At 30.2% G+C, this 19469-nt stretch overlaps 7 protein-coding genes across 7 annotated transcripts, besides 3 other annotated features; 5 read left to right on the top strand and 2 right to left on the bottom strand.

Moving 5' to 3' along the window:
- Window positions 1-409: part of a mobile genetic element that runs on past the window's edge.
- A 3192-nt stretch (window positions 410-3601) lies between these two features.
- Window positions 3602-4559: a mobile genetic element.
- A 295-nt stretch (window positions 4560-4854) lies between these two features.
- TVAGG3_0992850 (protein ubiquitination) lies at window positions 4855-5691 on the bottom strand (the record flags this gene model as incomplete). The annotated part of the gene is made up of 1 exon (XM_001276906.1): window positions 4855-5691. One exon carries the CDS (start codon window positions 5689-5691, stop codon window positions 4855-4857), a length of 837 nt encoding a protein of 278 aa, XP_001276907.1.
- A 379-nt stretch (window positions 5692-6070) lies between these two features.
- On the top strand, window positions 6071-6519 carry TVAGG3_0992840 (Potassium Channel Kv1.1, Chain A domain-containing protein; the record flags this gene model as incomplete). Its single annotated transcript, XM_001276905.2, has 1 exon — window positions 6071-6519. A coding segment is annotated over one exon (449 nt), but the record flags the coding sequence as incomplete, so codon positions are not given.
- A 40-nt stretch (window positions 6520-6559) lies between these two features.
- TVAGG3_0992830 (uncharacterized protein) lies at window positions 6560-7549 on the top strand (the record flags this gene model as incomplete). Its single annotated transcript, XM_001276904.1, has 1 exon — window positions 6560-7549. The coding sequence occupies one exon, from the start codon at window positions 6560-6562 to the stop codon at window positions 7547-7549; it is 990 nt and encodes a 329-aa protein (XP_001276905.1).
- A 711-nt stretch (window positions 7550-8260) lies between these two features.
- Window positions 8261-9514, top strand: TVAGG3_0992820 (uncharacterized protein; the record flags this gene model as incomplete). Its single annotated transcript, XM_001276903.1, has 1 exon — window positions 8261-9514. One exon carries the CDS (start codon window positions 8261-8263, stop codon window positions 9512-9514), a length of 1254 nt encoding a protein of 417 aa, XP_001276904.1.
- Window positions 9515-9609: 95 nt separating this feature from the next.
- TVAGG3_0992810 (ER to Golgi vesicle-mediated transport) lies at window positions 9610-11856 on the top strand (the record flags this gene model as incomplete). Its single annotated transcript, XM_001276902.1, has 1 exon — window positions 9610-11856. The coding sequence occupies one exon, from the start codon at window positions 9610-9612 to the stop codon at window positions 11854-11856; it is 2247 nt and encodes a 748-aa protein (XP_001276903.1).
- A 435-nt stretch (window positions 11857-12291) lies between these two features.
- Window positions 12292-13552: a mobile genetic element.
- An 839-nt stretch (window positions 13553-14391) lies between these two features.
- On the bottom strand, window positions 14392-15278 carry TVAGG3_0992790 (peptidoglycan DL-endopeptidase CWLO family; the record flags this gene model as incomplete). Its single annotated transcript, XM_001276901.1, has 1 exon — window positions 14436-15263. One exon carries the CDS (start codon window positions 15261-15263, stop codon window positions 14436-14438), a length of 828 nt encoding a protein of 275 aa, XP_001276902.1.
- A 375-nt stretch (window positions 15279-15653) lies between these two features.
- On the top strand, window positions 15654-18574 carry TVAGG3_0992780 (ER to Golgi vesicle-mediated transport; the record flags this gene model as incomplete). Its single annotated transcript, XM_001276900.1, has 1 exon — window positions 15659-17680. One exon carries the CDS (start codon window positions 15659-15661, stop codon window positions 17678-17680), a length of 2022 nt encoding a protein of 673 aa, XP_001276901.1.
- Window positions 18575-19469: the final 895 nt, after the last annotated feature.

Here is a 19469-nt window from a genome sequence, read left to right as displayed (position 1 = left end):
CGAATGAGTATAATAAAATATTTTTGAACCTAATGTCCTTATTCCATCTTTGAAGGCAATATTAAATTTGGCACAAAGAAGTTTAAAGGAAGAGTAAGCAAGATTAGATAATTTGGACTTTTTTTAAAATTAATGAATAAACAGTATATTTTTGAAGTGTAAGCTTATTTACCTGAAGCTATATTACTTAATATAACATTCAAAGTATTATTGCTATTTATTGGAGAACAAATTTATGTAATTTTCACATGAAAATTGATAAATTTGTATTTCCTTATGATAATCAATTTTTGTATTTGTAGAGAGTCTCCCTGCATGATATCAAGACTTGGCTATAAGTCTCTATTCATTATGAGTATGACCCCATTTTTTTACAAAAAGTGCCGAATTGCAACTTTGTCCCAATCTCATGACAATTAGCTTAATTAAACCAGGTACAAGATTATATAATTGTATTTTCTATCCAATTATCCATATAATATCTTATCCAGAAAAAATAACTTGATCAATACCAAATGATTTTTTTAACTAGTAAATAAAGTATTTTCTTTACACACACATTGTATATCATAGTTTTTTTTTTGGTTTCGCAAAACATCCAAAAACAAATATGCTATAAAAGTGACAATTTTAGCAAAACGAAACCCTTATTTAATGTTGAAAACTTGATTTTTGATTCCTAAGTTCTTGAAATTTCAGCATCAATATCATGTTCTATGCATTTATCTCATGGTAATAGCCATATGTTTAAGCACTTATAAGTTCTAATGTCTTATTGACCTCATAATCACATGAATGGACATCATTTAAAAATTTTTCTTAAATTTTTGGCATGCGAATCATTCTTTGATTCGAGGGCTGCCCGGCCAAAGAGTGTGAGGAAAAAAGGAAAAAAAATCGATGGTTTTCATTTGTATCACTAGACTTTAAAAGTATATTTATGCATTTCCTAATTTTCATAAAAAGCCTACCGTTTACCGTGAGTACGTCCACGCTGTCCCCTACGTTTTTTTTTTTGTCGTCAAATAATTTGCATTTTTAAAATACCTTCGTTTGAGAAGAAAATTGAGTATACTTTCTTACAAATGTATACTTTCTGACAAACAAAGTCGCAGAAAGTACCAAAACGGCGGTTTTTAATTTCATCACTTAGAATTATGTTATTAGAAAAAGAATTATTAGATATTTGTAGTACCGTGTTCAACTAAGAATTTGATAATATTTGTTGCTTTAATTTTGATGGCTATACTAAGAGGGCAATAATTAATATTGAGAGAATTTCATTAAACAATGATAAATATGAAGAGAAAGAGAATGTTATAAATCGATGTTAAATATGAATAGAAAGAGAATTTTATAAAACAATGGTAAATATGAAAAGAAAGAGAATCCAATAAAACAATGATAAATATGAAGAGAAAGAGAATTATATCAATCAATGATAAATATGTATTGAAAGAGGATCCTATCAAGCAATGATAAATATGAAGAGAAAGAGAATTACATCAATCAATGATAAATATGTATTGAAAGAGAATCCAATAAAACAATGATAAGTATGAATAGAAAGAGGATTGTGTCAAACAATGATAAATATGAAGAGAAAGAGAATGTAATAAAACAATGATTAGTATGAAAAGAAAGAGAATTTTATAAAATAATGATAAATATGAAGAGGAATAGAATTATATCAAACAATGATAAATATGAAGAGAAAGATAATTTTATAAAATAATGATAAAGATGAAAAGAAAGAATATTTTATAAAACAATGATAAAGATGAAAAGAAAGAGAATTTCATTAAACAATGAAAAATATGAAAAGAAAGAGAATTTTATAAAACAATGATAAATATGAAGAGAAAGAGAATGTTATAAAACAATGTTAAATATGAAAAGATAGAAAATGTAATAAAATAATGATAAAAATGAAGAGATAGAGAATAAGTTTCATGTTAACATCAGCACCATGTTCAATTAAGAATTGGACAATTTCTGTTGAATTTTCTTTGATGGCAATACTAAGAGGGCATTCATTAATATTGAGAGAATTTCATTAAACAATGATAAATTTGAAGAGAAAGAGAATGTTATAAAACAATGATAAGTATGAAGATAAAAAGAATCCAATAAAACAATGATCAATAGAAATAGAAAGAGAATTTCATAAAATAATGATCAATGTGAAAAGAAACAGAATGCAAAAAAACAATGATAAGCATGAAAAGAAAGAGAATTATATCAAACAATGATAAGTATGAAAAGAAAGAGAATTATATCAAACAATGATAAATATGTAAAGAAAGAAAATTTTATAAAATAATGATAAAGATGAAAAGAAAGAGAATTTCATTAAACAATGAAAAATATGAATAGAATGAGAAATTTATAAAACAATGATAAATATGAAAAGAAACAGAATGTAATAAAACAATGATAAGCATGAAAAGAAAGAGAATTATATCAAACAATGATAAGTATGAAAAGAAAGAGAATTATATCAAACAATGATAAATATGTAAAGAAAGAAAATTTTATAAAATAATGATAAAGATGAAAAGAAAGAGAATTTCATTAAACAATGAAAAATATGAATAGAATGAGAAATTTATAAAACAATGATAAATATGAAAAGAAACAGAATGTAATAAAACAATGATAAATATGAAAAGAAAGAGCATTTCATAAAACAATGATAAACTGTTGCATGCTAAGTTCGGTCAACGATAGAAATTGAGTGGAAATTAATCGTCGAGGAAGTACGATTATGTAAAGTAAAAAATGTTGTGGGATTTTTAATATTATATATTATTTTATAATAAAATTTTTTTGAGTCATTTTAAGAAGCACATATAATTTTTTGAATTTAAAAATTAAAGTAGTGTCAAACGAATTTATCACTTAATTTAATACTCAGATTTCTTAAAATTAATGAAAAAAAAGTTTTCTGAGAACTTTTGAGAATGGTTTTCAAATTCCATTATTGAAAATATATAGGTATTGTATGAAATTCATACTCTATATTTATTAAAATTCTAAATTTTTAATAAAATAACTTTTCAGAGGAATATGATTTTGAATGGTTGATTAATAAGTATAAAAATGTCTACGATTTTAAGGAGGGAATTGTTCCTTATGAGGTATACATCATAACTCTATACCTCATAAGGAACAATTCCCTCTTGATATCCTGGATATTTTTGAATATATTTTTTTAATTAAAGTTCTCAAAAGTATTATCAAAAGTGATTTTTAAAAAATATCTCCAATTAATTAACTAATTAAAAGTATTATATTTTTAAAATTAAATAGTTTTTCAATTTTTTTGAAGGAATTGAGATACTTCCCACGACAATAAAATCGAGAGGTTTACATTATGACTGATCTTAGCATGCAACAAAACATTATAAAAAACAGAATTTTATATTAAAATGATAAAAATGAATAGAAAGAAAATGTTATAAAACAATGATTAATATGAAAAGAAAGAAAATGTCATAAAACAATGACAAATATGAAGAGACAGAGAATAAGTTTCATGTTAACATCAGCACCATGTTCAATTAAGAATTGGACAATTTCTGTTGAATTTTCTTTGATGGAGTAGGTGACAAAAGTGCATACTCTTAAATTAACCTTAAATGTTGATTTTTCGATATTTTCGGTATTAACCTTATTGTAAATTTTTCCGGTGATAAATTTATCACACTGAGGTTATTTTTCCGGTGAGATTTTTAACCTTGATTTAATGAAATTAATATATATAAATTTTATTATTTTTAATTTCGAATGAGTATAATAAAATATTTTTGAACCTAATGTCCTTATTCCATCTTTGAAGGCAATATTAAATTTGGCACAAAGAAGTTTAAAGGAAGAGTAAGCAAGATTAGATAATTTGGACTTTTTTTAAAATTAATGAATAAACAGTATATTTTTGAAGTGTAAGCTTATTTACCTGAAGCTATATTACTTAATATAACATTCAAAGTATTATTGCTATTTATTGGAGAACAAATTTATGTAATTTTCACATGAAAATTGATAAATTTGTATTTCCTTATGATAATCAATTTTTGTATTTGTAGAGAGTCTCCCTGCATGATATCAAGACTTGGCTATTAGTCTTTATCCATTTTTGAAAATTGTATTGTAAATTGTAAGAATTTCTGAATACTACTACTATAAAATATAATTGCTTATCTATGTATATTCTCCCTGCATGATATCAAGACTTGGCTATTAGTCTTTATCCATTTTTGAAAATTGTATTGTAAATTGTAAGAATTTCTGAATACTACTACTATAAAATATAATTGCTTATCTATGTATATTCTCCCTGCATGATATCAAGACTTGGCTATTAGTCTTTATCCATTTTTGAAAATTGTATTGTAAATTGTAAGAATTTCTGAATACTACTACTATAAAATATAATTGCTTATCTATGTATATTCTCCCTGCATGATATCAAGACTTGGCTATAAGTCTCTATTCATTATGAGTATGACCCCATTTTTTTTACAAAAAGTGCCGAATTGCAACTTTGTCCCAATCTCATTTTATAAAACAATGATAAATATGAAGAGAAAGAGAATGTTATAAAACAATGTTAAATATGAAAAGATAGAAAATGTAATAAAATAATGATAAAAATGAAGAGATAGAGAATAAGTTTCATGTTAACATCAGCACCATGTTCAATTAAGAATTGGACAATTTCTGTTGAATTTTCTTTGATGGCAATACTAAGAGGGCATTCATTAATATTGAGAGAATTTCATTGAACAATGATAAATTTGAAGAGAAAGAGAATGTTATAAAACAATGATAAGTATGAAGATAAAAAGAATATTAAAAAACATTGATAAGTATGAAAAGAAAGAGATTATAAATTTTGTTGATATTTCCTCCATTAGAAAGTAAATAAGAAGCAATATCATAATTTCCGAAATGCATGCTTTTTGCTATTGAATCAAAAGTTTGCCCAAAATTTGATTTAAGGTAGTCAGCAATTTCATAGTTTCGATAGTCCAATGCTATATTAATCTTTCCACCAAATGATTGACCATCTTCTATCATTTGCATAAAAATCTTTTCATTTCCACCTTGAAGAGCATATTTTTGGGAGTAATCAGTGTATTTAGCTCCTAAATTTTTCAAGTAATTAAAACATAATTCTGATCCGTATTTAATTGCACAATCGAGCGGCGTGAATTTCATATCAATTTCCTTATTGATATCAAGATTTGGGAATCTACTCTTAAGTTCATCAACTTTATCCCATGCAATATAGTATAAAGGAGATTCTGTTGAATATAAATTGAGAATTTTTTCTTCTTCAATTGTAGGTGCAGAGTTTTGATAACGTAACAATTCTGCTAACTTCTCATTATTCGGTTTGCGGATGTATGAAAATGCGTTTGATATCTTTTGGTAAAGTTCTGAAAATAATTTAATTTCTTTAACACGAATTTGTGAAAAAATGTCAATCAAATAAAGTGCCATTTGGATAGGTATTTTGAGAGTTGTAATTAATTCAATAATTTGTGATGATATTTGTAAAATATTATTGGAATTGACGCTCCAAATAATTTTCGATGCTTTATCTGGGTATTCAAATACTTTAATTGGCTTAAGGTCACTGTAATTACATTCATTTTCATTTGTTGGCTGCTCTGAACTGAACATGCTTTGTAAAAATTTTTGAATAAAAATTCAATTTCTCACAGAAAAGATCCCACTCAAAAAAAGTGATCTTAGCTTTCTCTTTATGATTTTTAGAATTGATATCTGATGTAGATATTAGATCTGGAGTAGGGGACTATTTCCGAAAGTCTTAAATCGAAATTCACGCCCCTATTAATGTCACTTTTGCGAAATTAGTTCCTGTCTCATTAGAGCTATAGTTTCTTTGCACTTCAACTCTAAAGTCCGGTTATCACTTTCTCGCATTTTACGTATTTGCAATCCGGTATTGAATCACATTTTCAAGGGAAAAAGCAAAATTTTCAAGAAAAATTCTGAATGAAAATAAACTTTACAATTTTACATGGCAAAAAAATTTCAAATGAAAGTTATTCAAGTCCAACACAGCCAGAAGTTCCAAATATTTTTAGAGGAAAAGCGATTCATCGATACCGTTCTTCATTTTCTTGATACGAGAATTGAAGCACATTCTTTAATTTTAGCGCAGAATTGTACATGGTTTAAAGAAAGGTTTACTTGTTCTGAACCTATTGAAAAAGATTCCTCTTCTATTTATCATATTACTTTACCAATTAATCCAGAAAATTCAGTTCAACACTTAATCAAGACAATTTATTCTCAAAAAATCGTGGTTAGCATTAAGGATGCAATACCCCTATTAAAATCTGCTGAGTTCTACGGGTGTCAATATATTGTAGAAAAAACTTCCGAATTTATTGAAAAATCTCTTACTGAAGACAATGTTTTGTTTATTGTTCAAACGTTATCAAAGTATAATTTATACAAGTTGGCATCGAAAATTTGCAGTAGTTATGTAGCAAAATACATTGCCGAAATTGTCACAAATCAAATGGCAAGAAAATGTACTTCTATTGAAGAAGTGCTTGAATACGTTCTAGATACGCATGTTCTACAATCTGTTTTAAGCCAGGATGTTCTAAATGGCAAAATTCCTCTCATTTACAAGCAAGTTAACAAGCTTACTAAAACTTCTCCGCTTGGATATGAGAATGATGTATATGTTTCTTTAACAAACGAACAAAAAGTTCAAATTATTAACCAATTTGCCAAAAATAAACAATTTTCGGATGAAGAAAAAGAAGTTTTAACATCAATTGTCGATTGGACTCAAGAAGGTTCCGATTCCTTCTTAATTAATTACCATTGCGAATGGGTTTCGTTGAAAATCGCACGCCAAAAGCTCAGAAGTATCATTTTTAAACGAAAAAATGCTTTAGCAGAATTAGGCAAGCTTTCTTCGCAAGAAAAGAAGAATTTCCAGAATATTCCAATGTTATTTTACATTTCAAAGATGTATCAAGCCGAAAATATAGATTTGGCTGAAGAAGTGAATATTTACGACCAAGCTACAACGCTCTGCCACTTAACTAATCGTTTAACACCAAAAGATTTCTCCATCATCAATCTCTCAACGACAGGACTTGTTTTATCAAGTGTAGATTGTCTCTTTGATGACGATAATTCATATCTGAGGATATTAAACGAAGAACAAGAATGTTCCGTTGAAATCAAGACAAGATTCTACGTTGAACCTCATAAAATAGATATCTTCTGTGACCCCAAGAGAGATCATTCATTTTATACAAAATTGGTCGGTACAGCTTACAAATATCTTCCCGAAATCGAGCTCAGTACATATTGTGATGATGAATTGGTATCGAAACAGATAGCTAAGTTCAGTTCTAGTGTTCTCAAAGATTTCGAAATCGAAGCAAAGTCAAAAGGCATAAATCGAATTGTTTTAAAGGCATTGGACAGCAAATTGCCACAGGCTCTTAGAATTAGGTATATTAACTTAAAAGGTGTATTTGTTTTGTAAATATAATAAACAAACTCTTTCCAATTATTTTATTTTCCTTTGAGGAATGAAAAAGACTCTTTAATTAGAAACACAATAATATAACTAGCGAGGAAGATCCGGTATATCTATTAGATGTCCACTTTTACTGAATAACTTTAGTAACTTTCAAGATTTGGATTTTATGGCCGGACAAACAAATAAAAATTTTATAATAAAATATGACGGGAAAAGGAATGATACTAAATATCATGAAATCAAATTGCAGGAAAATTTATCTACGGATTTACGAACTTGAAATTTATGAAAGAATTGTTGATTAAATTAAGAATTTTGCTGTAGCAACTAATAATGTATATAAAATAGATACAATTCTAAATTTGAATGCTGGTCTCAATTGATAAAATTTTGTAAAGTGCGAAACTAGATATAGTAAATTATTAAAATCGATAATATCAGTAAAAATTTGTATGCTCAAAATTTAAAAATTGATAGGTTTATGCGCTCACTTTCCATTTTATGCACTCAATATAGCGAAATTATTACAGTTGCACACCTCCAAAACATGTATAAAACTATCAAATTCAATTCCTCAAGAAATAATTTTATCGATTTCTGAGTCATTGAAAAATCCGACTCTTCCTGTGTTACTATTGATTTCGGAAGAGTAAAAAATAAAACTTAGTAAGGCCGCTGATTGAATTGATTTTGCGGTTTGTCAAATAGCATTCAATGTTCGATATTATTTACCAGGCTTTTGATCAACTACTGAGTTATCTCACTCAGGAGCAAAAAGATTCCTTTAATTACGATTCCATCCGAAATTACTTAACATCAATCAATGCCGAAATGGAAGCACTCAAAGATCAAAATCAACAATTGCAAGAGCAGCTAAACCAATCTGCACAAAATGAGCAAATTTCGGATTCATTTATGATGAACACAGAATTGTCCATTACCGAACTTGATGAGTCTGTCCTAAATAATGAAAGTTTCACAATGGATCAACTCGAAAAAGAAACAAGAATCTCATTATATGACCAGAAGCTAGAAATATCAAATAGTTCTGAGCTTCTTCTTGGACAAGATAAGGACATTCCGACAATTGATATTAATCCTTTAGTTTCTAACTTAGAAAGTCTCATCAGCGAAACAAAAGCTAAAGAGCGTAAGATAGACGACCTTGCGCAAAAGAATGATGCGTTGATTGATACATTTAAATCACTTTTCGGAGAGTTTGATGATGATATTTTGGATGACGCCGAAGTAGAGAACGCCCAATTGCGCGAAAAGATCAAAAACATCACTCAGGAGTTCGAAGAGTTCAAGCAAAATTCGGCGCTATCGACTCCTCAAAAGTTAAATAATCATGAAAACATTGAAACAGAAAATGTCAACCAGCTGAAGATTGAATTGACATTCCTGAAGGGTAAATGTCAGAAATACATCAAAGACTACAAGAGGATCAAGGCTGAAAACCAGAAAGCGAGAAAATTCCTTATAGCTCTAGGAAAGATTAATAATCCTGAAACAACCCTTATTGGACTTATTAATTCTGCCTTGCTGAAGCTACTTCATAAGACTAAAGCTCGCTTCGAAGCAATATTTGATAATTTGCTTGCTCTTTTCAGCCAAAAGATAGCTGCCATCGACGAGCAGATGATCCGTATGTCTCTGAAGTATCAAAAGATGGTTGTATCCGATGAACTCTTTTATTACGATAATAACTGTTTCAAAGACTCAACTCTTCTCATCAATGCTGTAAACTGTTTCCGTGCAGTATTCCCTGAAACTTTCCGCCTTACTCCTTACTCAAGTACCGATGCTGTTGCTAGTAAATTAGATGATTTGAAATCATCAATTGAAAACGTGTTCCATGACAATAACATTCCTGTTCCAAGATCACAGAGCTTAGTCACCAGGATCTCTGCCCTTAACAGATCCCTAAAATCAACCTTTATGAAGGAAAACTTGATCGCAAATTAACAAAATAAATCGTTATTTTTTTGTTTTTTATCGTAAATCATTCAAATATTTTAATAGTTTACAATTCAACTGTCAATTTCAATCGAAAAAAAATTATGAAGGGGATTGTAAACAATTCAAAATCAATGCAGCCAAATCCAGCTGCTGGCACAATTCCTGGCCAAGGATATCAGCCGGCTCCGGATGCACAGCCACAAACTGGAAGACGTACTAAAGGATATTTTTATGCTCAAAATACAGTTACACCTACAAATAATTCAAATATGGTTCCAACTGGTCAACCAATGGGAAATATGCCAAGTGGAAAGCGTGAATATGTTATCCCATGGCTAAATGAGAAGATGCTTAATCCAACACCTCCAAGTACTTCATATTTCAGATTTTCGAGCCAAGCTTTTCCGAGAACCAAAGCACTCTTTGATACTCTTAAGGTTCCAATTGGTGCTGTTATCAGACCAGCTGATGTTTCTAATCAACCTGTTTACGACAAACGCGGTGCCACAAGAATTTGTTGCTTGAAGTGTGGTTGCATGCTCTGCCCACAAGTCAAATTTAACAACGAACATAGTAAATGGATATGCCCTGCTTGCAAGACTCTTAATCCAATTGAAGGAACAATTTTCGAAGCTCCAGAACTTACTCAACAAGTTTACGATGTTATCGTTCCTCCGTACACCAACAGCATGAGAAATAGCCAACCCGTGTTCACTTTCATCCTTGATCTTTCTTTTCAATCAATTTCTTGCGGAATTACCGAGCAATTCATCTACAGTCTTCAGTCAGCACTTTCTTCAATGCCACAGAACGCTCGCGTCAACCTTATGACCATTTCCGACAAACTTACGTACTTCGATTTTCACAATCACGAAGAACTCATTTTCCCTGATTTGAAAGAGCCGATCAAATCTCCACCTGTACAGCATACTATCGGCGAGGTCAGATCAGACTTCGAAGCAGCTTTACAACTCATTCTCGAAAGAATCCACAATACACAGCCTCCACAAGGCCATTGCCTTGGCAACGCGTTCGATTTCGCAGCATCATTCATGATGTTTACTGGCGGCATTATAATTGCCGTTTATTCTGGAATTCCGAAATACGGACCTTATATCTTAGAAGATCGATCGTTAAACTACACCGAAGAGTCCAAAGTACTCAGATTACCCGAAAACGATACCGCCAAGTTCTGGCGAGACATTGCTTTCTGTTTCAACCGAAATGGAATTTCATTACACGTTTTCACAGCCGGACCACATTACGCGGACCTTGCAACAGATGCGGTTGCAACAGGTCTCACCAGTGGCTCATGTTTCCATTACCATAACTTTACAACCGAATCTTGTCTCCAATTACACAACGATTTATTCAGATTACTTACGAAAGACTACCTCTGGGATGCGCAAGTGTCCATCAAGATCCCTCCTGCAGCGAAAGTATCCAGATTCCACGGAAACTGTGTCCAAAGAAAAACAATTACGCAAGGAGCCACTTTTTGTGCGATGCAGCCCGATGACAGTGTTGTTGTTGAGTTTGATTACGATGATACCGCTCTTATTGATGAATTCTTTGTACAGATACAGCTTTCATTCACAGGTACAGATGAAATCAGTCGCATCAGAGTATTTTCTTTCTCTCTTCCTACAGCAACAGACAACACCCAAATCAGACAGACTCTTGATGAATCTGTATTGATGGGAATGTTGATAAGAAGGGCTACAACACAAGTTCTCTCCAAATCAACAAATGATTGTCAGTTATCTGCAAGAAAAGTTATGCAAGACTTGAGAGGAACAAATGCAAGTGTTGTATCTCTTCCTTATTTGATGCATTCTTTGCTTTGCAATGAATTACTAATGTCTAAACATCCAGGAGGAATAGATGGAAGATTATCTAATGTCATCAAAATTAGATCTATTGATATTATTTCTCTTTTGTTGTATTTGTATCCTAGATTTATTGCTGTTAATCCTGATGCAACAACTGTTATTTTGTCATTGTCAAAGAGTTCTTTACAACAGTGTTTCATTGTTGTTCTCCATTGCGTTGACAAAATTTATATTTGGTTGTCAAATTACGTTTCTGAAGAATATTTATCGAATGCATTGGGAATACAGAGTTACCAGGAATTGCCTCAGTCTGTGAATGATCTTCCTCAGAATGGTACTGATTTGAACAACAAACTACATGAACTAATCAACGAATCAAGGAATTTGAGTGGTTGTTACTTACCTATTCAAATTGTTTCTCAAATAAGACAAGAAGACAGGATTCTTGATCCAATTTTCGTTGATGACATCAAGGGTTATGGAATGGATTACAGTGAGTACATATATTCATTCTAAAGATAATATAAATTTATATATAAAATAAAATGTTAATATATAACTGTCATATAAAAAAACAATTCAAAAATTATTTTTAAATTTTAACCATTATTGAATTTATTATACTAAAATACAAGTAAGATAGCGATTGCAATATAATCCAAATCATTCTTAAGCTTCTTTGATTGAGATTAGTTGCTTTTTTTTTGATATAGGTCATACAAACAATTGTATGAGGTTCTCTCAAAAAGTTGATTATAGAACTTAAATCTTACACTCTCTAAATCATTAAAATAACAAAGAATCGTAAAAGGAGTATAGGGTTGCAAATTTGGAAGCACAACATAAATTTGGAAGATAAAAAATTCATTTTTGGAAGATTTTCTGGAAGTTAAAAGATTATATGAATATTCATTTGATTTTAAGATTTATATGATATGTAATGCTTGTTCAGAGTAGGGGTAATTTTAGCTAAAAGTGACACACCCGTGAAGGGTGTGATTACCGATCGGTAATTTCGACAGTTTAGAATTTAAAATTTTTTATGGAACTGTTGCGAGTTTCATAAAGAATTTAAGGAATATAAGCAAAGATTTGAATCAAAATCTTAGACCTAAGCCGCTCGATTCGCTCGCGGCTTCCGCGAATTACAGATCAGCAAAGATTTGAATCAAAATCTTCGAACTAAGCCGATCGCTTCGCTCGCGGCTTTCTTTATTATTTTAAATTTGCATATTTCCATCAAAAGTTCATAAGGTAAAAAATTTCGTTTATTTTTACTAAGAAAAAAAAGGTTTTTGATAATAAATTTATTTTATTTCGAAAAAGTAGCAATAATCGTAAAAGGGTATTGATAGGCTTGCTAAAGTAACTAATTTTAGCTGTCAAATACTTTTGTATTTTGAAGTAAATTAGTATAAATTTGTTTTTACTTTTATTTCGAAAAAGTAACAATAATCGTAAAAGGGTATTGATAGGCTTGCTAAAGTAACTAATTTTAGCTGTCAAATACTTTTGTATTTTGAAGTAAATTAGTATAAATTTGTTTTTACTTTTATTTCGAAAAAGTAGCAATAATCGTAAAAGGGTATTGATAGGCTTGCTAAAGTAACTAATTTTAGCTGTCAAATACTTTTGTATTTTGAAGTAAATTAGTATAAATTTGTTTTTACTTTTATTTCGAAAAAGTAACAATAATCGTAAAAGGGTATTGATAGGCTTGCTAAAGTAACTAATTTTAGCTGTCAAATACTTTTGTATTTTGAAGTAAATTAGTATAAATTTGTTTTTACTTTTATTTCGAAAAAGTAACAATAATCGTAAAAGGGTATTGATAGGCTTGCTAAAGTAACTAATTTTAGCTGTCAAATACTTTTGTATTTTGAAGTAAATTAGTATAAATTTGTTTTTACTTTTATTTCGAAAAAGTAGCAATAATCGTAAAAGGGTATTGATAGGCTTGCTAAAGTAACTAATTTTAGCTGTCAAATACTTTTGTATTTTGAAGTAAATTAGTATAAATTTGATATTATTTTAACTCCCTTTGAAAACCTCAATTTTCCATACAGAGGGAACGGGAATAGCATCCAATATTCCCTGAGAATGGTTGCGCATTCTCAGTTCCCTCTATATTTCGAACGAAGATCTCATCGGTCTTTTTTTTAATACTAAACGTTTTTTTCCCTGTCACTTTTAGCTAAAATTTGGGTTTGCCAGAAAAAATGTAAACAATTCAAATTAACTTCCAAAAACTTTTTCCTTTATTCAATTTTTTGATACCAAATATGTTCAATATACTATTTTATGCATTTTTATTAAAAATTATTTTACAGCCTCAAAAAACTTCTTCTTGAATTCAATTTTTTATAATGAAATGTTGTAGAATATCATTTCTAGATGCACTTTACAACATATTTTAATAACTTCCAAAAAGTGAACGTTACTTCCAGCCCTTGAATTTTCTCCCATTCTCTCTCAAATTTAAGAAGCCAAGAATTTTGGAAACTTCCGAAGGAAATTTCCAGACAACGATTAGGTCATTAGCATTGCTAATTCTTAAAGATACTCAAATCATGGTTTAAATGGCTCGGTGTATATTATCGAAGGTATTGGCTGTTATGAAAGACGCCGAAAAAATTCCAAAAAAGTTCTGGATTTCAAAATGTAAAGTAAAAAAATAATTTTTTATAATCGTCTTATAGAAGTTGGGTTTTTTTAAAATTGGAAACTTCTCACTTTTTTTCCAAATTTGCAACCCTAAAGGAGTATACAAATATAAATGATATCATATGATTTTTATGTTTTACTTCCCTATTTATGATAATGATATTTTATTCAGGTCTTCAAATTAATAATTCATATATAATTTGAAGCTACTGTTCTATTTGTTGCTCGCACATTTGATGGTTTTCTCTCACTCTCAATGAAAATACTCTCATTATTTGAAATGATAACAAAAATAAGTTAGATTCAAAAACTTATGTTAAAATAAAACTACCATATACAAATCTGCTTGAGTTGTATTCAAACGTAAGAAAAAAAGAAGAAGAATATACGTATATAGAATTTATAATTTTAAAGAAAGATCGAAATTGATCTTACTTTGTCCAGTATCTTCTGATAGTGCTTACTGGATATGGGTACTTATAGAAATCTTGGTATTTGACAACATATCCGTTTGTTGAAGCATGAATGAATTGTCCGTTTCCGACGTACATTCCGACATGAGTAACTAACATTGGATTATCAGAATCTGTGCGGAAAGTAATAATATCGCCTGGAAGAATGTCTTGGGCATCTTCAATTAATTGTCCATGTAAATCCTGAACGTCAGCTGTTCTGTGCATGAAGATGTCAAGCCTGTTGTAAGCCCATTGCATTAATCCTGAGCAATCATATGTATCTGGGCCACTCATACCCAAGATGTATTTGCAGCCTAACTTGGTTTTAACAAGATTTGCAGCTCTCTCTCCGTCATTTGCACCATCTATTTGTTTCCACTTGTATTGAAGTGCATCTTCAAGAATGTAGCCAATATAGCCACGATAATTTATTCTGTAAAAGCCATCACAGTTAAAATCAAGAATCGTAACTTGGGAATTTGCTGGAACATAGCGAACAATTGTTCCGGTGCGAGAAGGCTCTGAATAAATATTGGCTTCAGTGACAGATTGGGTTGGAATTGTGATTTCTTCAAGGGAATCTTTGCTAATCCAGCAGTCTTCTGTACCAATTCTTACATGAGCAAATCCGTTCTCGTATCCAAGAATGTGAACATAGTAATCGAAGTAAAGCCAGTAACAATTTCTAGCTAAATCAGGATTACTGGACTTGTATGCTTTGACGAGGTTAGTTCCTGGAGTTGTGAGTCTTCCAATTGTTTGTGTTTGATAAGAAGAAGAAGCAGATAACAGAATACTTAACATAACCTTGGATAAAAAATGTCAAATAATCTGATTAGAAATTTCCCCTCAAAAATTGAAAGCTTTACGAAGTAAACTGATCATAATTGAAATTTTCATTCAATTTCGAACAATCTTTTAAATAGTTAGAAGTTATTACAAATAATTACGTTGGATGGATTCTGTTTAAGAAATTACACTGTATCTAAAAAAGTCACTTTTCACTAAAAAAAAGGTATAGGATTTTTCTTCAAAAATCAAAGGTTTAAAGGATTTAATAGTATGTATGTCTATTTTAGCTGATACAGAGTCTATATGTTGATAAATATTGATTAATTACATTTTTTCATGTCCGATCAAGAAATTTTATTTGAATTCTCGCCGATCATTTTTTTACAATTTTTTTTTCAAAAGAATTTATGAATGTTCAAAAGCCAAATACAGAGATCCAGAAAGACTCAGGAGATAGCACACCTTGGGATAAGACAGAAATTCTAAATCCTACAACATTTCCTTCTTATTTCCGACCAACAATAAAAACTTTCCCTCGCTCAACAGATTTATACATAAAATCAGGTATCCCACTTGGGATTACCATAGAGCCAGCCAAAGTTCAAGTGGAAGAAGTTGGAGATCTTTCACAATCAAATATTTTAAAATGTAATCGTTGTGGGTCATTTTTCAATTCATGGTGCAGATTAATTAACGATAAGACATGGGTCTGTCCAGTTTGCAATCACGAAAACATACTGGTTTCAGCAGATGTTGTTTTATCTCAAAGGCCAGAGAAAAAATCACAAGTTGTTGACTTACTTGCACCTCCTCTATATGCAGAAGAGTCTACAAGACATCCTACATTCTTATTTATGTTTGATGTCTCTCAAGAATCGATTTCTCTGAATATTCCTCAGTTAGCAGCACAATCGATACTTACAAACATGAGCTATATCGATGATAATATGAATGTTTCAATTATTTTGTTCTCAGACATTGTTACAGTTTATGATTTGAATTTAATGAAGAAAACAAGTTACGTTGAACTAGAAGAGATGGAAATTCAAACGCAGCCAACATTATTAAAAGATAGTAGAAGCAATTTCGAGAAATGCTTGAAAGAAATCGTAAATATTACAAATGGTCCCAAAGGAAACTGTTTTGGCAGTGCTATATATGCTGCATCACAAGTATTAGACAAAACTGGAGGCATAATTTTCAGTTTTGTCGCTTCTTCTCCTTCAATTGGACCTTATCGAATAATTCCTCGCTCTGGAGAATCAGTTTCACGAGGAATAGATATGTTTCGCCCGAATACGAACGGAAACAACAATTTTTACCAGACAATGGCTTTGAAATTTTCAAAATCTGATATATCAGTAACTTTATTCTCATTTACAACAACGAATGAGGTTGCAACTCTTGGAATTCTTCCTGCACTGACAGGAGGACGATGTTTCTACTATCCAGCAACACAAGAAACAATAAAATCAGATTCAATGCAGTTTTACAGGGACATATTCAACTGTCTTACAGATAACTACATGTGGAACACAAGTATAGTCATGAATCTCCCAAACACTATCAATTTGAAGATGATTCATGGCAATTTAATCAGAAAAGATCGACATATCATCGCTGCACCTGCTTTTTCAGCGAAAGACTCCATCACAATTGAGTTCTCGATCGAAGGACATATTATTCAGCCTTATATTGTCGTCCAATTCGCGTTTATTTTCACAGATCTCAAAATTTTGAGAAGAAAAATGCGAATTTTCACTTTTTGCATCAATGCAACATCTAGTCTCGACATGCTCGTCAACTGTATCGACGAGGTGGCCGCTTGTTCCTTGATTTTGAAAAGAGGAATTTCTGCAATTTTGTCTAAGGACATTTTATACGGGAAAGACTCGATAAAAACCGATGCAACACGGATGTTATCGTTATCTAAGTCATTCTCTGCTTCAAATCTCATTTTGAGAGGAATTATAAGTAATGATTTGTTTACAGTGAACAGATCTATTACATATGACTGGAGAATGACCACAATCATCTCATTGCGAGCTTGTGGAGTCATCGACAGTCTTCTTTTCTCTTATCCGAGATTATTAGACTCAGAAAACAAACTGAGAAGACTTAGACCTTACGAAACATCAAATCCGCCTCTTGTACTACACATGTGGGATAGAATTGTTGTTTTCGCGCTTACTTACGACAAATTACTCGAAATTGTCAAAAATCCAAACGAAAACGACAAATCTCTTGACCTCCAAAACTTTGTTGACGAAAAATTCAGAAAAATTATTGAGAATTCGTTTGAAATTTCTGGAAAATCTTTGCCTGTTTTCTGTGTAATTGGAGGAACGAATTTCGAGAAATATTTGATCGAAGGAAGACTTCAGGATGATCATTCTGCAAATTTGATGTCTTTCGCAATGAAAAAGTGAAATATTTAATTTATTTTATCTTATATTGTTAATAGAGTGTTATAGAATAAATATTATAAATGAAACTTATTTGTTTTTGATAGTTTATTCAAATATTACAAAGAAATTTTCAATATCATTTTTTTATGAGTCACTGAATACCTCTTAAGGAGTAATAACCTCATTGTAATGTAGAACAATAAATATATATTTGCCTTTCTTCGAATAAGTTATCAAATATTACAAAGATATTTTAAATTTTATTTTTTTATGAGTCACTGAATACTTCTTAAGGAGTAATTACTTCATTGTAATGTAGAACAATAAATATATATTTGCCTTTCTTCGAATAAGTTATCAAATATTACAAAGATATTTTAAATTTTATTTTTTTATGAGTCACTGAATACTTCTTAAGGAGTAATTACTTCATTGTAATGTAGAACAATAAATATATATTTGCCTTTCTTCGAATAAGTTATCAAATATTACAAAGATATTTTAAATTTTATTTTTTATGAGTCACTGAATACTTCTTAAGGAGTAATTACTTCATTGTAATGTAGAACAATAAATATATATTTGCCTTTCTTCGAATAAGTTATCAAATATTACAAAGATATTTTAAATTTTATTTTTTTATGAGTCACTGAATACCTCTTAAGGAGTAATTTCTTCATTGTAATGTAGAACAATAAATATATATTTGCCTTTCTTCGAATAAGTTATCAAATATTACAAAGATATTTTAAATTTTATTTTTTTATGAGTCACTGAATACTTCTTAAGGAGTAATTTCTTCATTGTTATGCAGAACAATAAATATATATATTTGCCTTTCTTCGAATAAGTTATCAAACATTACAAAGATATTTTTAATGATTTCAGAAATAGAGTCACAAAACTCCTCTCTATTTCTCTCAATTTCCCTCTCAATTGGTTGGCGTGAAACTTTTCCTTCCTTTTGGTTCAAATTGAAAAACCTATGGTAAACTTTTAGATATTTTTTTCAGCTTTAATTTTTCTATTCATAGTATAGAGCAGCTATAAAAAGAATTGCATATCGATTTGGAATTGAGGAATGGGCAATGCAAGAGAATTGCCTTCGAGGAGAGTATACATATAATATCGCTGATGCACCAATTGTCGATGCATCGAAACCCTCAGGATGAACTTCAATTTTATCTTGGTGATTAACTCTAAGGGCTGTCATGTATTCAACTGAAAATTGTGTTCCAAAAGCATACATTAGTATTGTCTTAACAGTCTCGGGAAACACAATATGCTTCACATAATATAGGCAGTTAAAGCAGCAATGAGAAATTATTTCTATGCCATAGGGAATGACATATTCTGTGATATTTTTGCGCGCAGGAAAATGGAACAAAGTTTTCATGTCTTTGGTATACAAAATACCATCAATAGATACATAATAAGGATTATCAGGATCAACTTTAATTTCCTCCAGATTATGCATTCGATCAAATGGATTCCAATCAGCTAAATTTTTAACATTTTTTGGAAGATATAATTTTTTCATTGGACAGAGATAAAAAGCTTCATCATTTATTGACGTTAATGAGATTGGGAATACAATATTTTCAAGATTTTTGAAGTGAAGGAATGTATAACTTGGGATATTTTTGTATCCATCTAAAATTGTAAAATTTACATACTCAGAAGGAACTAGACCTGATGGAATGGTTACATTGGGGTTACCTTGATATGGTAATTCATAACTCTTAGACGTTTATTTAGAGGTTTTCTTTTTGAATTTTTAAAAAGTGACAGAAAGGATTTAGACATGTTT

This window comes from Trichomonas vaginalis, chromosome I, assembly GCF_026262505.1.
Source record: "Trichomonas vaginalis G3 chromosome I, whole genome shotgun sequence".
NCBI classification, from domain to species: Eukaryota; Parabasalia; order Trichomonadida; family Trichomonadidae; genus Trichomonas; species Trichomonas vaginalis.
This window is presented reverse-complemented; position numbering and strand designations above follow the sequence as displayed.